At 55.4% G+C, this 20,246-nt stretch overlaps 1 protein-coding gene across 1 annotated transcript; it reads right to left on the bottom strand.

The window, feature by feature from the left end:
- Positions 1–1,117: 1,117 nt before the first annotated feature.
- Positions 1,118–11,407, bottom strand: RAB17 (RAB17, member RAS oncogene family). The gene is made up of 5 exons (XM_040637056.1): positions 11,150–11,407; positions 5,515–5,666; positions 4,549–4,674; positions 2,508–2,601; positions 1,118–2,254 (listed from the first exon to the last, which is right to left on the bottom strand). Exons 1-5 carry the CDS (start codon positions 11,304–11,306, stop codon positions 2,142–2,144), a joined length of 642 nt encoding a protein of 213 aa, XP_040492990.1. The 5' UTR covers positions 11,307–11,407; the 3' UTR covers positions 1,118–2,141.
- Positions 11,408–20,246: the final 8,839 nt, after the last annotated feature.

Genomic DNA, 20,246 nt, shown 5'->3' with positions numbered 1-20,246 from the left:
ACCTACGCGGGAATATCCATATGAAACATCGTGCCACTTGACCACATCAGAAACTCTCACCCATGAAGTTGTTAAGAAACAAAACGGCATGAGTGGAAATCTGGGTAGCAGGCCCTCTCAGACGCTTTACTTCTGTATTTATCCTTTAGCTTTTCTGGGAGATCATGACAAAAGAAGCCTTGTGAAATCTGCGCTTGCCTGGAAAGACACATGAGGAGCTCCTTGAGAAGACACACCAGGAAGGCCTGGGTACGTGGGGCTCCTGGGCTGTCCCCACCTCCCCAGATCAGAGCTCCCTCGGTCTGCCCAGGCCCAGCTCCCTCCAGCGGGGATCGAGTTTGGAAGGCAGGGGGTCCCAGGCCTGCTGATGAGGGAGGGACCAGGGGCCAGAAGGTAGGAGGGAGCCTGCAGTGACCTTTGGTGGGGTACAGCCACACTGAGACGGGTCCTCAGCTGGACGGGTCCTCGCCAAGGCCCGGCTGCATCCTGGTCCGTCCAGGGCTCCCCATCTGCTGGTCCCCAACCAAATGTCCAGGCCCGCGGCTGGGCTGATGGGCCCATGTAGGGTGGACGCGAGCAGAGAACCAGTCCAGAGGAGCCCCTGCAAATGCTGGCACACCCTTCGTGGACGTCAAGAGTTCAGCGTCAACGTGAAAGGATGCTTTACACCCGTCCTGCTGTTGATCCTTATAATCGATGCAGTGAAGCCAGCCTTTTCGGGGCGGACAGCGGTGTCTTCGTGTTTACAATTTCAGACTTGCTTACCCCAGTCCCAGGGGCAAGGAGGAAAACCATCACCACCCCTTCCCCCCACAAAATACAGCCCCCTCTGCCTTGACATCAGGGCTTAGCTCCCAGAACGACCGTCTGGCCTCCCCCTAAAGTCAGGCAGTAACGAGGGGAACACATGACCTGTCAGCCCTGGAGAAATGTCCCCGCGCCGCCCGAGCCACTGTCAGTGTGTGGGCCCGCCTCCTTACTCACTCAGGACGAGCCCTTCTGGAACACAGGCCATACCAAACCCCAGCCTTGCAAACTCAGCAACACCAGGTTAGAGAAAGCGGTTTAATGTTTGCGGACATATAAGCAGCACCACTCACACCACGGCCGTAAGTCTGCGTCCTCAGGCTCGCTACGTACGAGCTTCACCTACTGAACTCAGAGCCAGGGAACGAGAATGGGGAGGGGCCTGGCCCCCAACCCCAACCCCGCCCCAGCTGCCCCGTTAGATGCCGTCCCTTCCGGGGCCACCGCCCCAAGATACAGGAAGTGGACGCAGCCCCATGATCTTCCTGGCACTGTCACCTCCATGCGGGCCTGTCCCCTCCTCCCCCAGCTCCCAGAACCAGGCGGGCCCAGCCCCGGATGGACGGCACCCGGCCCAGCACAGGTTCAATCCTCGGCCCCCTCTGGCCCGCCTCCCTCCTCTGTCGAGGTGGGGCCGACACCCCTGTCAATGCAAATTGAACCAACCTTCTCTAAAACGTTAAAGAGAAAAGGAAAAGGGTTTTCTTGGAGCCCAAATGAGGACAGCTGCCCAGGACACGACCTTCACAAAGGAGAGCGTGACCCTGGGAAGGAACATGTATGTCTTTTGCACAGAGTTACAAATCATCGCCATGAAGGACGTTCCAGAAAGTTACAGATTTTTATCTTATGTGTTTAGCCGGGTTATATGACTTTAACCTCACAGGAACCAGGGAGGTGTTGTTCTTTTTCTTATCGTTCTGTTTGGAATGCTCCTTGTGACCTATTTTTTTCCATGAAGCCGATGTGCAATGTGTGCTCGGGGCAGAAACGGAGCCCGTGCTTTGAAGAGGTTTCGCCGAGTCACTTTGACCCTGGTAAATACTAAACTGCAGCTTCCCTGAGAACCCAGGGGCAGGGCCCACAAACACAAAGGTGGACATTTCCTGTATCAGCCCTGGAAGCCCTTTGGCCCCGGATCCCCTCCTGAATGATTCCCGCCGGCTTTGGAACGTGGGAACACGCAGGGGTGCAGCTTCCAGAACCTCTAGGACTCGGGGAGCAAGCCCGCTGGACGGTGACTCGGAGCCCGTGGCGGAGGCAGCGTCTCCCCCTGAGGAGCAGCGGGGCCCGGGGTGGGGGGTCCTCCCAGGCCCCTCCTGGCGTGGCTGCTGTTAGCGGGCACAGCATCTGGCCGGCCCGGCAGGCGCCCCACTCAGAGCCAGCCCCGCATCTCCCCGTTGCGGCCGGCCCTCCTTCCTCTCTTCTCTCCGCAGGAGCTCCCAGGCTGTGAAGGGCAGAGGAGGGTGGTCTGGGAGGGGAGGCCCCCAGCCCAGCATGCACCCTGTGTGCCAGGCTGTCCCGGGTCCCCACCCTCCCTGATGCTTACCCAGAGCCACGGAGTTCGGCCCCTGGGAACCCTGCTCACCTTCTGACCCCTGGAGACACTCTGTTGGCTCCCAGGACACCAGAAAGAAGAGCCAAGAAGCAGAGCCAGAGATGCCCCCTCCCCGGGCTCTCCTGGGGGCCCCAGCACTCACCTACAGCGCTGAAGACCTCGGTCACCTGCTGGTTTAGTTTGGCCGAGGCCTCCATGAAGAGCAACCTCTTGCTCTCCGCAAACTCCTTCCCTTCCTGCAAGAAACAGCAATAAAATTCCCACACTGGTTACAAAAACACACTTTCCCAGGAATACTCAGCTGCCTTCTCAGACCCAAGAACCAGGGAGGGTTCCTCCTTTCTGGGTCTTGCTGCTCCTGCAAGGACCCATGGCCAGGGAGGTGGGGAGGCAAGGAGGTGGGGAGGCAGGGAGGTGCTCACCTCCCCAGGAAGGATGCCCTCGCCCCCAAAGCCTGAGCCCCAGCTTCCCCTCGTGACTCCCTACCCTCACGTTTCTCCCTCTGGCACCTGGGGGCTCTGACGTGGGGAAAACCAAGTGAGAAGGCAGGAAACATAGAAGGGAAGTAGGCAGAGCCCCTGGGGGGAGCCCACCTGGGCCCTCCTTCTGCAGGTCCCTCCTGGCTTTCCACAGGGGTTAGCACTGCGGGGAGTGACACAGAAGTGTGCTAGCGGGAAACTGATGGAATCTGAGTAAGAGGAGAACTTGGTAGTATTGTCTGCTTGTCCGCTTCCTGATTCAATGGCTGTTCTGTGTTTATGCGAGACGTTGGCATCCGGGAAGGCTGGGGCAGGGGTGCACACGGGACCTTTTTGTGGTACTTTTGCAAGACTTTCTGTAATTCTGAAATTATTTGAAAATGGGAACCAAAAAATGCATCTAAAATCTGTGTTCCCCTTGTCTCCGCCCCGGCCAGAGCACCTGCCGGCTCCCCGTGCTGGATGCCAGTGTCCCTGGCACCTGGCCCTCCAGACCCAAGGCCCAATTGTGCTTAGTGAGAGCTCAGAATAAAGAAGAGGCCAAGGGGCTGGCCCAGGGCCCAGGTGGCCGGTGGGGTCTACAGCCCTGGCCTCAGGGTGGCCGGTACTGTGAGCTCTAAGCCAGGAGGCCTCCCTGCATGGGCAGGACAGGCTCAGCCCAGGGCAGGGGTGCTACCACCCGAGGCCCCTCACACCCTCTGAGCTGGGCTGCCTGCCTCCCAGACATCTCCCCTCCCAGACATCTCCCCTGGTCTCCCCAGCTCGGCCTGACCTTGCCTCCAAATACTCTTTCCAAATCACCCATCACGTCCCAGCCCCCATCTTCTCAAAATCCGCCAAGGACTCCTTGTTGCCCCCCCAAATATTGGCCCCAATCCTTAATGCCATACACTGGGACCTCTGCTGCTGAGCCCACATGCCTTCTCATCGCGGCCTTCCCCTCCTGGCGACCCCCCTGCAGCCAGCACCCTGCCCTTCGCTCCGCCCGCCACACTCCACTCGTCCCGCCTGCGCGTGCCCTCCCAGAGCCTTCCCTGAAACCAGCCTGCACACACGCGCACGCACACACCCTCGTGTACACACACCTCCTACACACCCCCCTCGCTCACAGCGCTCTGCGTGCATCTCCGCGGCATTTTTTCTGCTTCTGGTTGTTTACAGAACTATGGCTTTCTTCTTGTCTATCCCTCACTCAGTTCTTAGCAAGGAAATTTGGGTTTACTCACTTGTCCCTTTATCAGTAATTTACTGAGCACAAAGAAAAAGATCTGAAAACCCACATAAGTGACTATGGGAGGGCAGGATAGGAAGGGCCGTGGGTTCCTTGCAACCCTGGCTCACCCGCCTGGGCCCCTGCAGGGTGTCTCCCTGCTGCCTGGGAGACAGGACACGGGGCCGACCCTCCGCCAGCTCGCAGGGGGGCTGGCCTGCGTGGTGCCCTCCCCACATCTGCATAATAGCCATCTCTAGACCTGACTTCTCCAGGAAAGACCAGAAATCTTTGCCCAAAAGGGAAATTCAAGTGGGAAGGGTATGTGTTTGTGCATGTGTGTGCAAGCTTGTGTGACGTGCATGGGCGGGTGTGTGCGTGTGCATGCGAGTGGGTGGGGGCGGGGTATGGGTGGGTGTGTGCGTGGACATGGGTGCTTTAGGGTCGCTCTCATCCCCCCTCGGGGAACAAAACGACCCAGTGTCGAGGGCTACCTGGAACGTCACCTCCCGCTGCTCGCCGAGGTCCGTCTTGTTCCCGACCAGCATCACCACCACCTCCCCTGGGGGGCACTCCCTCTCCAGGTCCTTCAGCCACTGCTGAGCCTTGAAGAAGGAATCCTAGCAAAGGGAAACAGTCAACATCAGACAAATCCCTTGGTGGTTTTCATCCGCTATCCCAGCAAAGAACAGGCAGAGGTTGGTGGCCGCCCTGTAAAAAGACATATGATCCAACCGGCCATACGACAGCCCCCCCACACGACACCCTCTCCTTGCATCTGAGCTGCTCAAGTGGGCGGCCTCCCATTTGGCAACCCGTGCCATGGTGCTTGTCCCACCCCCACCCCCCATCCCACAGACTCTGCTCTCTTCCTGCTCACCTGTCGTCTGTCTCCTCCCCGCCTGCCCTGCCCCGCCCCACCCCACCCCACCCCAACAGGCTAATCCCCACTCTTCCCTCCCTTCCTGCAAGAAACACCCCCACCCCGGGCTGAGTCGGGTGCCCCCCATCAACTCCCGCAGAACCCTGCCCTTCCCTCCTCCTGCTCTAAGTACCTGCTCACTCATACGTAGCATCTCCCCACATGACACTGGGGGGGTGTACAGCCAGGGGCTGTGTGCTGTCTCCATGACACACTCCTCACCAATGCTGTGGGCACCCAAGGAATCGTGAGTGATGGATGGGGGTGCTCTATGCAGGGTGTTCTGAGAGGACCATGGAAGGGCACAAAGTCAACCATGCAGTAGTTATCAACCATGCAGGGGTTATCAGTGAGGGCTTCCTGGAGGAAGCGACAGACTTTCATGAAAGTGTCGTCTACTGGTTGTGGTGAGTTTACCATAAAGCACCAGCATGGCTGGTCCTGGAAAGCCCTCAGAAGAGAGCATCCCTGTGCCCGAGAGAACAGAAAACAGACGTCTCGCAAAGGAGGGTGGGGACGTGCCCGAGGCGAGCCTCACCTTCCTGGTGATGTCATACACCAAAACCGCCGCGTTGGCCCCCCTGAAGTACAAGTGGCAGATGCTGTGGTACTTCTCCTGGCCAGCCGTGTCCCAGATCTCAAACTTCAGAGACACGGCCCCCAAGTCCACCACCTTGGTGAAGAACGCACCTGGAACAGAAGCCCAGGGGGAGCTTTACCTAGAGGACACGGTCTTCGTCTACACCTCCGGCAGGGCTAGCGAGTCAGGATGTGGACATAGCCTGTGGGGGACTGTTCACGCTGCTGTGGACAGAGGATAAGGGACGGGTCTGGGCTGAGGTTTTCAGCGTGGAGTGGGTAAGATCATGATTCTCTGGCACGAGACTCTAGTTTGGGGGGCTCCTAACAGAACCCACCAACCCGTGTCTGCCTGCACATCCCACCTTTCCCTGCACAGCCTCGAGCCTGAGGTCAGATAACCCTCCTAGGTGTCGTACCCCCCCAAATTCATATGTGAAGTCCTATCCCCCAAAGTGATGGTCTTAGGAGGTGGGGCCTCTGGGGGGTCATCAGGGTTAGATGAGGTCATGAGGGCGGGTCCCCACAGTGGGATCAGTGCCTTTGTAAGAAGAGACACAGAACCCTTGACCCCTCTCTCCCTCTCTGTTTCTCCCTCCCTCTCTCTCCTCCCCTCTCTCCCTGTCTCTCCCACCCTTCCAAATCTCAGTGTCCTCTTCTTCACGTGAGCCAACGGTGCCCCCTTGCCATGGTGGGTGTCAAACCACGAGAAAACGGAGGAGAGCGGGATCTGTGCGTGAAGCTCCCCTTCCTTTGCCTGCCCTGGGCTCTCCCTGACTCACTGGCTAGGACAGTGGCCTTCTGTCCACATCCTTCTGTCACGTGCAATCACGTTCCTGAACTTGATTTTGGTTGTACCCTAAAACCCGCCACCGCCAGGTTCCCCACGGGCGTCACTCTCGGGTCAGCCTCCCGGGCTCAGCAACCCTAGCTTCCCATATGTTCCTTCTCCAGTTTGTGAACAACGGCTGCTGGTCGAGCTTCAACCCGCGTGTACCCCACAAGCTTGCAGAGAGGGCTTTCAGCCCAAGCGATGATGAGACACAAGTGACTGGGGGTTCATAGAGCGCAGAGCCTTGACTCCCCTAGAGAGACACACGAGGTCCCTCGGGGGCCCCTGGACTGGTCTCCATGGCAAACTTCCACCCGGCCCCACGGACGCCTTGGCTCCAATCGGGAAAAGAGCCCACATTAATTATCTCCCTTGTTCAGAAACCCACCAACCACATTTTCTACATCATCGCAGCTAAAGCCAAAAAAAAATAAATGATATTAGCCACAAAGTGGGGGGTGGGAATGGGATCAGGCCAAGAACCAGGAATTTTCCTGATTCTGGAATACGCTGGTGGAGAGGACACACTGGCACATTTTCACAGGGCCTCGAGGGGACTGCGCTGGGGCCGCCGGGCGCACTTACATATCGTGGCCCCATCACACCAGGTCACCTTCTCCCCTGGTCCCACCACAGACCTCGGCACTGGCGCCCCAGCGACAGCCCTGCCCCCAGCCTCAGCTCCATCCAGAGGGGGGGCTCCTGGAAGCAGGTGAGCTGCACAGCGCCCCCATCTGCGCAGTGAAGGGCATAGGAATGACAAACTGCCCCCCCCCCAGCTTTACTGTACTGCCCCAGATTAAAAGTGTCTCCGTAAATGTTGACGTAAGGAACGGGCTTGTGCTCCTTCTGGTCCTAATGTCAACAAACAGCTAATTCCGCTCGTCGAAGCTTCTCCACCGCCTTTCTGGTACAGAGTATCGGTGGAGTCCGGAGTCAGGCTGAAGGGAACGTGAGCCGTGGGAGCTGACAAGGGCTGGTGGCAAAGCTGAACGCGGGCTGCCTTTCCCTCCTACACAGGCCTCTGCGGTCCCCCGCAAGTATGCGAGCCGGCACTAGATGTCACCGTTCTCCGAAAGATGCCACTAAGACAGTGCGGCCGGCCCTGGGAAAGGTGCAGAATTCCGGGGACTGTGCCAGCTGGGACTCCAGGATGAGGGGTCTGCGGGGAGCCAGGTGGGGTCTTTGGGAGCTCCCCGTGGTTCGAGCCCCCCAGCCACAGCACTCGCCCTTGGAGCTGCTGCCGTCCCCGCTAGGCCCTCTCCTGCGGAGGGACAAGGGCCTCCGTGGGAGGGGGTATGCGGCCAGGAGTTCCAGGGCTTTTCTGGTCTCCCTTCAGCAGGCTGACCCCTCTCACCTGAGATTCCCACTCTGGCTCTGCGTCAGAGACACGAGTCTGTCTGTCCCCTGGCTGGACGGGGTCTTGCCCTAAGACAGCTGGAACACTGTCCAGGCTCACGTACCTGCTGGAGGGCTGTACTCAGGGCCTGTGCAGCCCACGATCACCCACAGATCCAGACCCCCCAATGGGGGGTCCAGCACCCCCACCCCCCCAAAGGTTGGAGGATCTGGAAGCCAGCCCGCTCAGAAGGCAGCACCATGCAGGACACGCCAGCCCCTGGTCCCACCCCTGCTCTCTGGAGTGATGACCTTAAGTCATAACATGGTAACCCGTGACCTAAGACAGTGTCGAGCCAGCCTTGCATGGAGTGCCCACCACAGAGGGGTGTCTATGTCCCCATTTCACAGATGACAACGTCAGGATGAGCGAACAAGCCGTTTAGCCACCTGTTGGTCACTCGGCTCATAGTCACGGAGCGTTTCCAGCACGCTCAGCACCTGGCACATGCTCTCTCCTGGTCGTCCCAGCCACCTGCTGCCTGCCACCTGCCACCTGCCAGGAAGGAGGTGAGCCCTGCGTGCCCGCGCCACGGCTGAGCTCCCCGGCACCTGCTCCAGAGCAAAGCAGGTTCTCCCGATAAAGCCGAAGAGGCCACATGTGGAAACAAGTGATGAAGCGTCTGCCTTCAGAGCGCTTTCGTACAACACAAACGACATTTACGTAAGTGAGAGGAAGGATCGTATTCCATCGCCTCGTCTGAAAAGTGGGAAGATCGACCTTTATAATAATATATAATGATGTAACAATTATAATAGCATAATAACTAATAATACAGAATATACTGCTAAATATGACAGTATAATAGTAAATAAAATAATTAACTGCCCTTCTTTATTTATTTTTATAATGCTATGATCATTGTAATAGCCACTTCCACAGCTTGTATCATAAAGCACGTGAAGTAGACCCTGAGATTTAAGTGGGGGAAGCCAGCATTTCCACATGGGATTTAGCTCCTCAAAGCAAAGGAGGGCTTATTCACCTCTACATCCCCGGCTGCCAGCACGGCTGGGCACAGAGTAGGTGCCCCAGCAGTGAGTTCTAGCCCCATGGCTGGCAGCTGCTCGAATGAAGGGTTGCCGGACTCAGCTAGAGGGTCGTGGCTCCATGGGGGCTGATCGGGAGGTTTTCTGCCACCACACATTCATGCAACCCGGGGACAGTGGGAAGGGAACAAAGACCCAAAGCACTGGCCCCAAGGAGAGGCAGGGTCCTGAGCCTGGAAGCAGGGAGGGCAGCTAAAGCTGCCCACGAGGAAGGGGATGGTCCAGGCCAGGCAGAGGACCACAGCTGGAGACAGCACACCTAGACCTGCCCCCCAAGCAAAGACCCCCACTCTGACTTGGGCCCAGGCTCTGTCCACCCTCCTGAGCCTAGCAGAACCCCTGAAGAGTGCGGCGGAGGGTGACAGTGTTGTCCCTGACTTGCTGAAGGAAACGGGGGAGGTTTCTGTGAGCAGGGACAGGCCCTCACCCACCGTCCCTGCAGCCACTGTGGGCTGGGAAGCACTGTCTGCCCAGCTTGGGAAAGTGAGTGACCTTTCCATTAATAGAGAGCGCCTGCACCAGCCCCAGACGCAGCTGGCTCTGTGCTTACAGCCCCTCCCCCCAGTCCCCCAGGGAGGGTCCACATTGCAGCCCACCCCCTTGGACCCAGCAAGTCTGATCCCATGGAGCCACATTCCCAGCTCACAGCGAGTGTCCACACCACCATCCCTGCCCCTCCTCTCCCACTGGAGCCCAATGGCAGCCCAGTGCCTCTCCAGGGACTGGCCCCTTCTCACACATGGGTAGAGCAGAGCTCCCAGACTTTTTGGGCAAAGGACTTCAGCAAGTATTTTTGGCTTAGGGGACCTACAATCACAGTGGCAACTACTCAGCCCTGGCCTCAGGCTGAAACCAGCCCCACAGGATACGCAAATGATGGGCATGGCCATGGTCCGAGAAAACCTTATTTGCAAAATCAAGCAGAGCCCTGTAAGCCACAGCTTGCGGGCCTCTGTCTCCCATGCAACCCCAAAGAGCTGCCTCGTATGGAACCTGCTGTCTCTCCTCCTCATCTTGAATCTGCATCACCGGTTCACACCCAGGTGCCCAGCCCCCCCAATCACGGCTGGGCCACGCCCCCTTCTCCAGTCTCTGCTCTCAACTGAAGTCCCTCCCGCCTCGCCGAGCCCAGACTTAGCACTTTGTTGTATTTTTTTAAGTCCAGTCCAGTATCGTGCGTGGCTGAGTGTTGTCACTCTTCTGCTGATGGAGAAGGTCGCCCTGGGCCCCCTCAGCCAGCCGGGACCAGTCTTCACTAGCTCTCCCGGAGCTCCCCCATCCTGGAGCAGGCCCCTCACCCCTCCTCTGCCCGGCTCACCACCAGTGCTGGGGGCCTGGGCCTGGCAGATCCCTCAGCCCCCAGGTCCCTCAGGCACTCTCGGGAATCGCCCTCCTGAGAAGACTGCAGGGTCCCAGGTAGCTGATGCATGTGTCAAATTTAGTGTTGTGTGTCCATGTCCAGTGTGCCTGTTTGGCATTTTCTAGAAACCTCCACACCCAGTGCAGGCCTGGGACAGAGGCCATGCCCAGCAGGTATTGCGACATGAATGAGGGAGGGAGTAAATGAATGAATGAGTGAATGAATGCATGAGTGGGCTCGACAAAGTGCGAAGCGGAAGGCTTGTCCTTGGCAGAGTCCAGGTCTGAAGCCAAAGCTTTGGCTCCAAGTGGGGAATCTTTCCTTTGCGGTGCTGGCCACCTGCCAGGAGGGTTGGCATGAAACGCATGTTGAGTTTCTCTATTTTAGGATTTCCAGCCCCAGGCAGCATGTGAAGGAAGTCCACAGCTCAGCAGATACTCCAAAGACCCTTTCCCCTGAGAGCCATGACACGTTAACCTCTTTAAGAAGTGCAGTGAGAGGGTCTTCCCTCCCTGCCGCCCCATCCTCTGCACCCCACCTCCCCAACCCAGGCCAGGTGGTAAACCAAGACCAGGCAGAAAGGGAGCCACTCTTCGGTAAACTACCCAGGGAGCAGCATCGGCAGGAGGGACCCCGGCAGGGCGAGAGGCCGGCTTGTCTGGGCGGCTGAGTGGCAGAGCCTAGGCAGCCTTCCCCTGGGCTCTCGCTCCACCAGGTACAACCCCTCACACCAAGCCCTGGTGGCCCCAGACCCTGACCCTGAATCTCTACCCCCTGCAGCCTCCCGCTAAGCTGACATGGGACCCCGCTCTGGACTGCACGTGTGTCTGACATCCTCCCCTCCCTGAAGTGCTCCGAGGCTCCGAGAAGCGTGGGAAATGCCCCGCACCTGGGCCGTCACCTGGCTTCTCCTCTAGCAGACTAACCAAGGGCGTGCTGTCCCGTGTCACTTACATCCCACGGTGGGCAGGATGCTCTTGAAGTCATTCTTCACGTACCGGAGAGCCAAGCTAGACTTGCCCACGGAGCCACTTCCCAAGAGGACCAGCTTGAACACGTAGGACTGGTCCGGGGCAGCCCCAGGAGAGGGGACCCCACCCGCCTGCGCCATGCCCTGTAAAGAGACGGCATTTGCAGGAGGTTGAATCCTGGCGTCAAATGGTCTTAGTGAGTTCAGCCCTGGGGCGCTCCTTCCCCGCTGGAAGACAGACAGACAGCCTTGAACAGCACAGAGCCCAGTCAGAGGCAGGCAGCCTGGGCTGGTACCCCTGCACCCCTCAGCACCCCGTCTCCTCATCTACAGAGCGGGGCGGGCAGTCCCTGCGTGACAGGTGTCTCGTGAGTGATGCTTGGGAATTGTTCGTTGTCCTCGTTCCCATTACTTCTCACTTTTAAAAAATCGATTACTGATTTCAAAAAGTACCGGAATCACCCAAGAGGCAACGTGCTCTCTTCCTTGTGGCTCATGGGTTAAAGTTGGTGTTTCTGTCTAAAGAAAAAGTCGGCGTTTCAAGGACCTCCAAACATTTTGGTGTTTCCCACCGTATCTAAAGCCTCAGCGCCCATAGGGACATGCTGTGGAGGGAAACAGCTCTGTGATCAAAATAAATCTGGGTAACCCCTGCATATGTTTTCATTACAGAAAATTTCAGGCACCCTCCGCCATGGAACGGAGACAGTCCTACTGGCCTCACGCACCCTCCTGCACTTCCACAATATTGAGCTGTGGCCAAATCCCCAGACCCCCTCCCCCCAAAGATGGGTTTGAAGCAAATCCCAGACATCCTGTTGTTCCATCTGCAAATCTCAGTATATATACAGGTATTCTTTTTTTTCTTTGTAATTAATCTGTTCAAGAGATCAGATTGTCCTGCGGCTCTGCAGTCGGGATCTTGCTGATTGTAGCCCCCGTTCTTGCCATGTCCTGTGAACCCCATATTTGCTACAGCTTGGTGGTTCCGAACAGAAATCTGATCAGATACGGGCTATCTTTCGGCAAGAATGCTTCCTGCGTGGGCTTTGCATTTCCCCAGAGGGCAAATAATGGCCAAGAGCTCTAGTGGTGATGCTAGGGGTCCTTGAAGACCGTTGCCAGACCCACTGTTTCACTAGAAGCTGCAGACTGGTGACATTCTAATGTCCCCACTTTGTCTCCATTTATGCTCTGGGTCGCTTCTAGAAAGAAAAACTTCCCCTAAAAAACATCAACTTCCCCTAAAAATCATCGAAACCCACCAGGGGCAGGCAGTCCTGGGAATGGTGTCCTCTCCCTCTCACTTGGTGGGCAGAAGGGAGGCCCCCAAGGGCAATGGGAATGGAGGAAGGGAAGGAATTTTGAAGAGGAACAGAGAGAAAAGCGACAGCAACAAGAAGCAAACCATGTCCCCCACCCCCACCGCCGCAGCTGTCCCTGCCTGGTCTGCCTGCAGGGATAGGAGGGGAAGAAGCGAGCTTGGGGGTGGGGGTGGGGTAGGAGACATGAACAAGCAGGGCTGAGTCCTAAATACTAACAAGACTGTTCTCAACCGAACTCAACTGGGGAGGGACGCCTGGGTGGCTCAGTCAGTTAAGTGTCTGCCTTCGGCTCAGGTCATGATCTCAGGGTGCTGGAATTGAGCCCCACATCAGGCTCCCTGCTCAGCGCAGAGCCTGTTTCTCCCTCTGCCCCTCCCCCTGCTCATGTACACTTTCTCTCTCTCTCTGACAAATGAATAAATAAAATTTTATTTATTTATTTGACAGAGAGACAGCCAGTGGGAGAGGGAACACAAGCAGGGGGAGTGGGAGAGGAAGAAGCAGGCTCATAGCGGAGGAGCCTGATGTGGGGCTCGATCCCACAACACCGGGATCACGCCCTGAGCCGAAGGCAGACGCTTAACCACTGCGCCACCCAGCGCCCCAATAAAATTTTTTTTTAAAGAAGTATCCAGGGAGTTACAGAATTTGAGAGAAGGATTCAGGGCCGCTTCTGCGCCTTCGGGACAGGGGGCTCGACACAGCAGAGCGGAGTTGTCGGAAGGCATGTGGAACCCCATCTTATGTGGGATTCACGGGTTTCGCCATCAAGTATGATGCTTATGGTGTCAATGCATGATGTTTCAGAGAAGGATTAGAAAGATGAAGTATTTTAAGTTTTCCATCTCTGTTTTTTTGAAGCGGGTACTGGGGTCACTTAGAGAGCTGCCAGCTTCCAGTAAATCTGCCAGATCCGCTCAGGTCTCTCTGTCCCATCGATGCGAACCTCCGTCCTGCCACGGCGCCCAGCCCTGATCATATCCGGTCCCCATCAACAGCAGATAATGAAATAGATAAATTCCCTGCCATCATGTGGCCCATAGACCCTGTTCCTCTTCTTGATTGAAATAATCCCAGTTCTGAACTCTGCCTTAACTCATAGAATTGTTTTTTAATGACTTATCTCACTTGCTGGACTGTAACCTCTAATGAGATACATTTATATAATTATTTTATCAATATCTTCTCACACACACCGGGCTGTAACCTCTCATGAGAGCAAGGTCATATAGTAGGTCTCAATAAATATTTCATGAACACACACAGGAATGACTCAGCAAAAAGCCACAACTGGACAGCCATGCTGTTTCCACCCCACGGTCTGCACGGCCAGTCAAACCCCAGGCAGCTGGCCATGCAGTGAAGTGGGGTATCTGCAGAATGCTGAACAGAAATGGCACCTCCAGCAGCCGTTGAGAGCAGCTCCACACGGTGGCTCAGCCCTGAGGGGCCAAGAAAAGCTGAACGTTACTTGCTTTATGGTCGCCCTGCATGGGTACTTGGAGGAGACTGGAGGCAGAAGTGACTGAGCCTATCAAAAAATGGGCAGAAGATATGAACAGACACTTTTCCAATGAAGACATACAAATGGCTAACAGACACATGAAAAAATGTTCAAAATCATTAGCCATCAAGGAAATTCAAATCAAAACCACACTGAGATACCACCTTACGCCAGTTAGAATGGCAAAAATTGACAAGGCAGGAAACAACAAATGTTGGAGAGGATGTGGAGAAAGGGGATCCCTCCTACATTGTTGGTGGGAATGCAAGTTGGTACAGCCACTCTGGAAAACCGTGTGGAGGTCCCTTAAAAAGTTAAAAATTGAGCTACCCTATGATCCAGCCATTGCACTACTGGGTGTTTACCCCAAAGATACAGACGTAGTGAAGAGAAGGGACATATGCACCCCAATGTTCATAGCAGGATTGTCCACAATAGCTAAATCGTGGAAGGAGCCGAGATGCCCTTCAACAGATGACTGGATTAAGAAGTTGTGGTCCATATATACAATGGAATATTACTCAGCTATCAGAAAGAACGAGTTCTCAACATTTGTTACAAAATGGACGGCACTGGAGGAGATAATGCTAAGTGAAATAAGTCAAGCAGAGAAAGACAACTATCATATGATTTCTCTCATCTATGGAACATAAGAACTAGGATGATCGGTAGGGGAAGAAAGGGATAAAGAAAGGGGGGGTAATCAGAAGGGGGAATGAAACATAAGAGACTATGGACTAGAAACAAACTGAGGACCTCAGAGGGGAGGGGGGTGGGGGAATGGGATAGACCGGTGATGGGTAGTAAGGAGGGCACGTATTGCATGGTGCACTGGGTGTTATACACAACTAATGAATCATCGAGCCTTACATCAGAAACCGGGGATGTACTGTATGGTGACTAACATAATATAATAAAAAATCATTAAAAAAAAAAAAAAAAAGAAGTGACTGAGCCTAACACGCAGGCCACCTGCACGGGGGAGCGGGACGGACATGTGCACACAGCCCTGCCCAGCTCAGGCTGCACAGAGCCTCCCATTAAAGCTGGGCTAGCAGCCTCCGGGGGTCCTGGCGTCACCCCACCTTAGAGAGAGGCCCGGCAGCTCTTCTAAGACAGATGCAGAATTTGAAGGCAGAGCAGGCTGTGTTCACATTCACACCGGGCAGCCCAGGGCGCTTCCAGCCACTTGCAGAGAGCACCAGCACGCACTTCCCGCATCAAGAGAGTGGTGCAGGGAGCCCGTCTGGGGGGACTGCCCTCCTGGGCTCAGGGCCGAGGCGACAGTCAGCTCCATAGCAGATCCTAATTTATAAACTTCTTCTTCTCCCCCCGCCCAACTCAGAGGAACAGAGTAGAATGCTGGTTACCAAAGGCTGGGGAAGGAGAATGGGAAGATACCAGTCAAAGGGTACAAACTTCCAGTTACAAGATTAACAAGTTCTGGGCATCCAGCGTACAGCATGGAGATTATAGCTACTAATACTGCATTATGTCCTTGAAAGTCCCTAAGAGAGTAGATTAAATGTTCTCAGGGCCAGAAAGACGTGGTCGTTATGAGACAGGATGGAGGTGGCAGCTAACAGCGTGGCAGCCATCGCATTGCGATACATAAACGTGTCAAATCCACAGGGGTGCATGCCTTGCACCTGCACGGCGCTGGATGTCAATTACAGCTCAGCCAAGCTGGAAAAATACATCCTTTGCCGAACGGACTGTCCGGCTTCCAGTGCCGCCCCAAGCCATTCCCTGGTCTCCAGCCGGAAGTACAGCTCCTGCTTGGAAGCAGGTGTCCCACTGATTTGTACTGTAATTCTGCTTCTAACACACCTACGGGGATGCCTTCTCGAGTATTAAAGACACCCCTTCAAGTGTTCCTTGCTATTTATGCGCTCGGATTAATAAAGCTCTTAAGTGTAGAAAATCTTTAGCCTAAGACATGTCTGAATTCATCACAACAGGTGGACTCTGAATGAATACACCATTCCTATGAATGAATACACCATTCCCGTGAATGAATATACCATTCCTATGATACCGCATTGCAGCATCTTATTCTTTTGGCAATGATACATCTCTTTGTTTAAAAATAGTATTTTACTATTGGGGCGCCTGGGTGGCACAGCGGTTAAGCGTCTGCCTTCGGCTCAGGGCGTGATCCCGGCGTTTACGGGATCGAGCCCCACATCAGGCTCCTCCGCTATGAGCCTGCTTCTTCCTCTCCCACTCCCCCTGCTTGTGTTCCCTCTCTTGCTGGCTGTCTCTATCTCTGTCGAAAAAATAAATAAAATCTTTAAAAAAAATAGTATTTTACTATAAATATAAACACATCATTGTCAATATGAAAAAAATTAAATCACCCACAATCTCACACCCTTAATATAACCAGAAAGGCATTTTGCCTATTTTCGTCTTGGATTTTTGGCTATGAATCTTAAAAACAGGCAAACCAAAATCCAGCTTTAACATAAAATTATGTATCCCACCTTTTAAAAAACAACATACGTGAAAAGCAGCTTTCCACGCTGCTGTGTTCGTTCCACCGCATCCAGCATGATATGTTCAGTGACCACAGAACGTTCCTACAGCTTTTCCACTTTGCTAACCCATTTCCCAACTGTTGGATTTTTTCTTGGTCATAACTGTTTTCTCAGTAATACATAAGACTGCAGAAAGCACTTCCGGTACAACTCTCTGTGTGATGACATACTGTAAGCTTCCAATAATCAGAGGTAGGAGCCCTGTATTCAGAGAGAAAATTGAAAATGTGACTTCTGACCCAACCTCTAGAATTTAATCAAGATGGGGTTATTTGAAGTCTTTTTAAACACAAAGATGTTCTCAGGAACACAATATTCATGATTAGAGGTAAGAGATGCCCTCTGCAGCATCCTGATTTGGGGCTTTTTAAAATTTCTTTTCTCATCTCTTGTTCACCAAAGGGAAAAAGAAAGCATTGCAGATCTGCAGTAGTCCTTTCTCGGGGTAGGGGAGGGCGTTTCGGGGAAGGGTCTGCTTTGCTGAGGCTCCCGTCCAAGGTGTCACTGGTGTCATCTCTGCCTGGGTGTGTAAAGAACACCGAGATTTCTGAGCAGCTGGTTATGCCCGCGCCAATCTACACTGAGCATCGCGATCCAGCTGAGACGGGTTCCTCGAAGGGCTCCGCTCCCCACCAGCAATCTACAGTCAAGGCCTGAGCTGGACTCTTCCCAAGGCCTCCCTCCGGGAGCCTGACCTAGCCAGCGGCAGCAGATCCAGACAGGGGCACTTCTGGTCTTCAAACTCCTCACACCGCACTTTGCCCTTTTGCTTCTGCACACAAGGGCGAAGGTACAGACACCCTCATACACGCGCGTGTATACACGTACACACACAGACACATGCAGATACACACACAGACACTCACACACATGAGCATGCAGGTACACACATACAAACACACACAGAAATACACAGAGACACACAGATGCACGGACACACACAGAGATACACACACCCAGACACTCACAGACACAAATACACACAGACATGTGCATGTGCACACACACGCACACTCTGCAAAGCACACAGAAGTTAAAACAACGACTCACGTGTTCCCCGGGTCTGATCACCTACAGGAAGCCAGGCAGCTTGTCATCACTGGGTCCTGCAGGACCCCCACCTGTCTCCCCGGGCTCCCTCCTCTGGCCCCCGACAAGGTTTGCTTCCCCCCACAGGCAGGCGGGGACGGTGGCCACTGCACGGACAGGCAGAGATTCTGCTCCAACAGGAAACAGGTAAGACGCAGCCGCTCTGGCCAAGGTGGGGCCCGCCCCCTGCCCCCTGGTCAGGTCCCCTCCTCCCTTCCCGGGAGGCTCCCAGGGCAAGGTCCACCACGGTCATGTGTCGCCTGGGGCAGGGCAGGGCGGGAGGCTGGACGGTAAAACCTTGGCTGCAGGGGCACCTGGGCTCGGGAAGCCAGACTCCCATCTGGTGTTGGGGGGAGGCGTCACCCAAACTCCAGGGAGTGTCTCAGCTTTGTTACCTGTCTCTCATTTCAAAAAGCTGAGGGTTTCCCCTCGGCTCCTTCCTGGGGTAGCACAGATCTTTGTTGCACTCAAAGGCCAGGAGAATAAAGGATGTATTTTGGTGAAATGAAGTTATTCCTGCCACAAATAGCTGGGAGCCGGCTTTTGTGGGGCCCTGCACCTGGGGCCAGAGGCAACCCAGGGCAGTCCTGGGCTCGGACACCCGGATCCAGGCTGGACTCCACAGCGGGGGAGGTGCTATGTTTCTCTAACACGCCCTCCCAGGTTTGTCACCCCTCAACTTGACTGCTCCTCCCTGGCCAGGGATGGGAAGATCCAGCCACAGGACGGATGGAAGGGGACTCCTGTCCCTCTGACCTCCGGGGTTTCTGCGTGCCCTGTCCGTCACTGGGGCCTTGGGGTTTTGTGTTGGGGGGGGAGGGCTCTGTGCTGGGCTCCTGCTGGGATGCCCTCCCACCACCCCTTCAGGACCAGCTCCTCTCTGCCATACCCACACCACCTCTGGGGGCGTCTGGGGTTTGGCCACCCCCCTGAGTGCCACCAGCAAGCGTGGCTGGGCCCTGCCACTTGGGAGACTCAGGACCTCTCCACACTGGCGAATCACCTCCTCAGCCCCCCACCTGTAGACCCAACCAAAGGTCTGGGGGACGATGTGTTTCTCTGCCTGTAACCCATATGATGGAGCGGCCAGTTTTGAAATAGATGGACGTGGTTTTTTCATTTTCAACACGGATGGGCCTCTGGCAGTTACGGTGAAGTGTCCACCCCCTGCCGGTTGGGGGAAGGGGCCCAGAATGAGAGGGAGTCGTCAATACCAGCTTTATGACAGGAAGACAGAGACAAGATCGTTACTAACCGGCATCTGACAGCCGAAACGGGAGATTCATGCCTGCAGTCAGACAAGGGGTTTGAAAGCCAGGCCCTGTCCAGAGAAGAGATTTCTGGAGTCCTTTCATCTCCCCTGTGACTTCCCAGCTGCCCCGAGATTATATTACTGAGGGTCCGACCAGCAGGCTCAGGGCCCGGTCTTCATCCCTGGCTGTGGAACAGAGGGCCACGAGCATGCTTAGTGTCTGCTTCCGCGGGTCGGGAGTAGGGGCCCACGTTCTGAGTCCTCTGCTGAGGGTCTCACAGGCTTGGGCCAGGCCGTCTGGAGGCCAAGGTCCTTTCTGAGCTGGTCGTGGGCAGAATTCAGCTCCCTGCCGTTGTTGGAGTGAACTCCCGTTCTCCCTCTGGCTGTCTACTGGGGCCCCTCGGAGCTTACAGCCCACCTGCTGGTCCTTGTCACGTGCCCCTCACACAGGCCAGCCTGCTCTTCAAGGCCAGCGGGAGAATCTGTCTGACTTCCAGACCCTCTTTTAAAGGGCCTGCCTGATTAGGTGAGGCCCACTAGGCACCCTCTCCTTTTTCATTAACTTAAAGTCAACTGATAAGGAACATTAATTACATCTGCAAAAACTCCTTCACCCTTGCCACATAACACAACCTAACTCAGGAGTGACATCCATCGTATGCACAGCCCTGGGCACCCTTGGAGGGAGGGTTTCATGCTGGGTCTGGACACCACGGGCCAGTGGTCTTGAGATCCATACTAGAATCCTGCTTATCCCAGTGCGAGCTAAGGCCCACACCCTGCCCAGCTGACCCAGAGGGAAAGCTCCCCATTCGCACACTGCTGGCGGATGGTGGGGGCCCACCCACTGGCCAACCCCAAACAGCCTGACCCCTTCCCACCTCACAAGGCCCAGGCGCACTGTGAGAAGCTAGGACCCAGCTACTCCTGAGGTCCGGGGGGCTCATCACTTCTCTGGTCTCAGTGTTTGCCTGCACATGCTTCACCCTGCTGGTCTTGCCCCTCCCACAGGGAGCTCCGCAGTCACGACCCTCCACACCTGCTCCTCACCAGAGGGTCCCAAACGTGCTGCTCATCTCTGTAAGACCACCTCACCACAAAGAGACATCCACTGAGAGAGAAAACTCTCGCGTTTAAATCTAAAGGTGCGGAGCCCCTGGCGGCTCAGTCAGTGCAGCGGCTGACTTCTGCTCAGGTCACGATCCCAGAGTCCTGGGATCGAGCCCCGGGTCAGGCTCCCTACTCAGCAGGGAGTCTGCCTCTCCCCTCCCTCTGCCCCTGCCCCCGCTCATGCTCTCTCTCTCTCAAATAAATAAATAAAATCTTGTAATCAATCCATCAGTCGATCAATCTGAAGATGCGTTCCCACGT

Source organism: Ursus maritimus, unplaced genomic scaffold, assembly GCF_017311325.1.
Source record: "Ursus maritimus isolate PB19 unplaced genomic scaffold, ASM1731132v1 scaffold_1, whole genome shotgun sequence".
NCBI classification, from domain to species: Eukaryota; Metazoa; Chordata; class Mammalia; order Carnivora; family Ursidae; genus Ursus; species Ursus maritimus.
This window is presented reverse-complemented; position numbering and strand designations above follow the sequence as displayed.

Excerpts from the sequence above, each read along its gene's own strand:
- RAB17 (XM_040637056.1), bottom strand. The coding sequence starts at position 11,306 with ATGGCGCAGGCGGGTGGGGTCCCCTCTCCTGGGGCTGCCCCGGACCAG. Across the intron at positions 2,602-4,548 it reads AGCGGGAGGTGACGTTCCAG|GAAGGGAAGGAGTTTGCGGA; the intron begins GTAGCCCTCGAC and ends TGTTTCTTGCAG. Across the intron at positions 2,255-2,507 it reads CGAGGTCTTCAGCGCTGTAG|CCTGGGAGCTCCTGCGGAGA; the intron begins GTGAGTGCTGGG and ends TGCCCTTCACAG.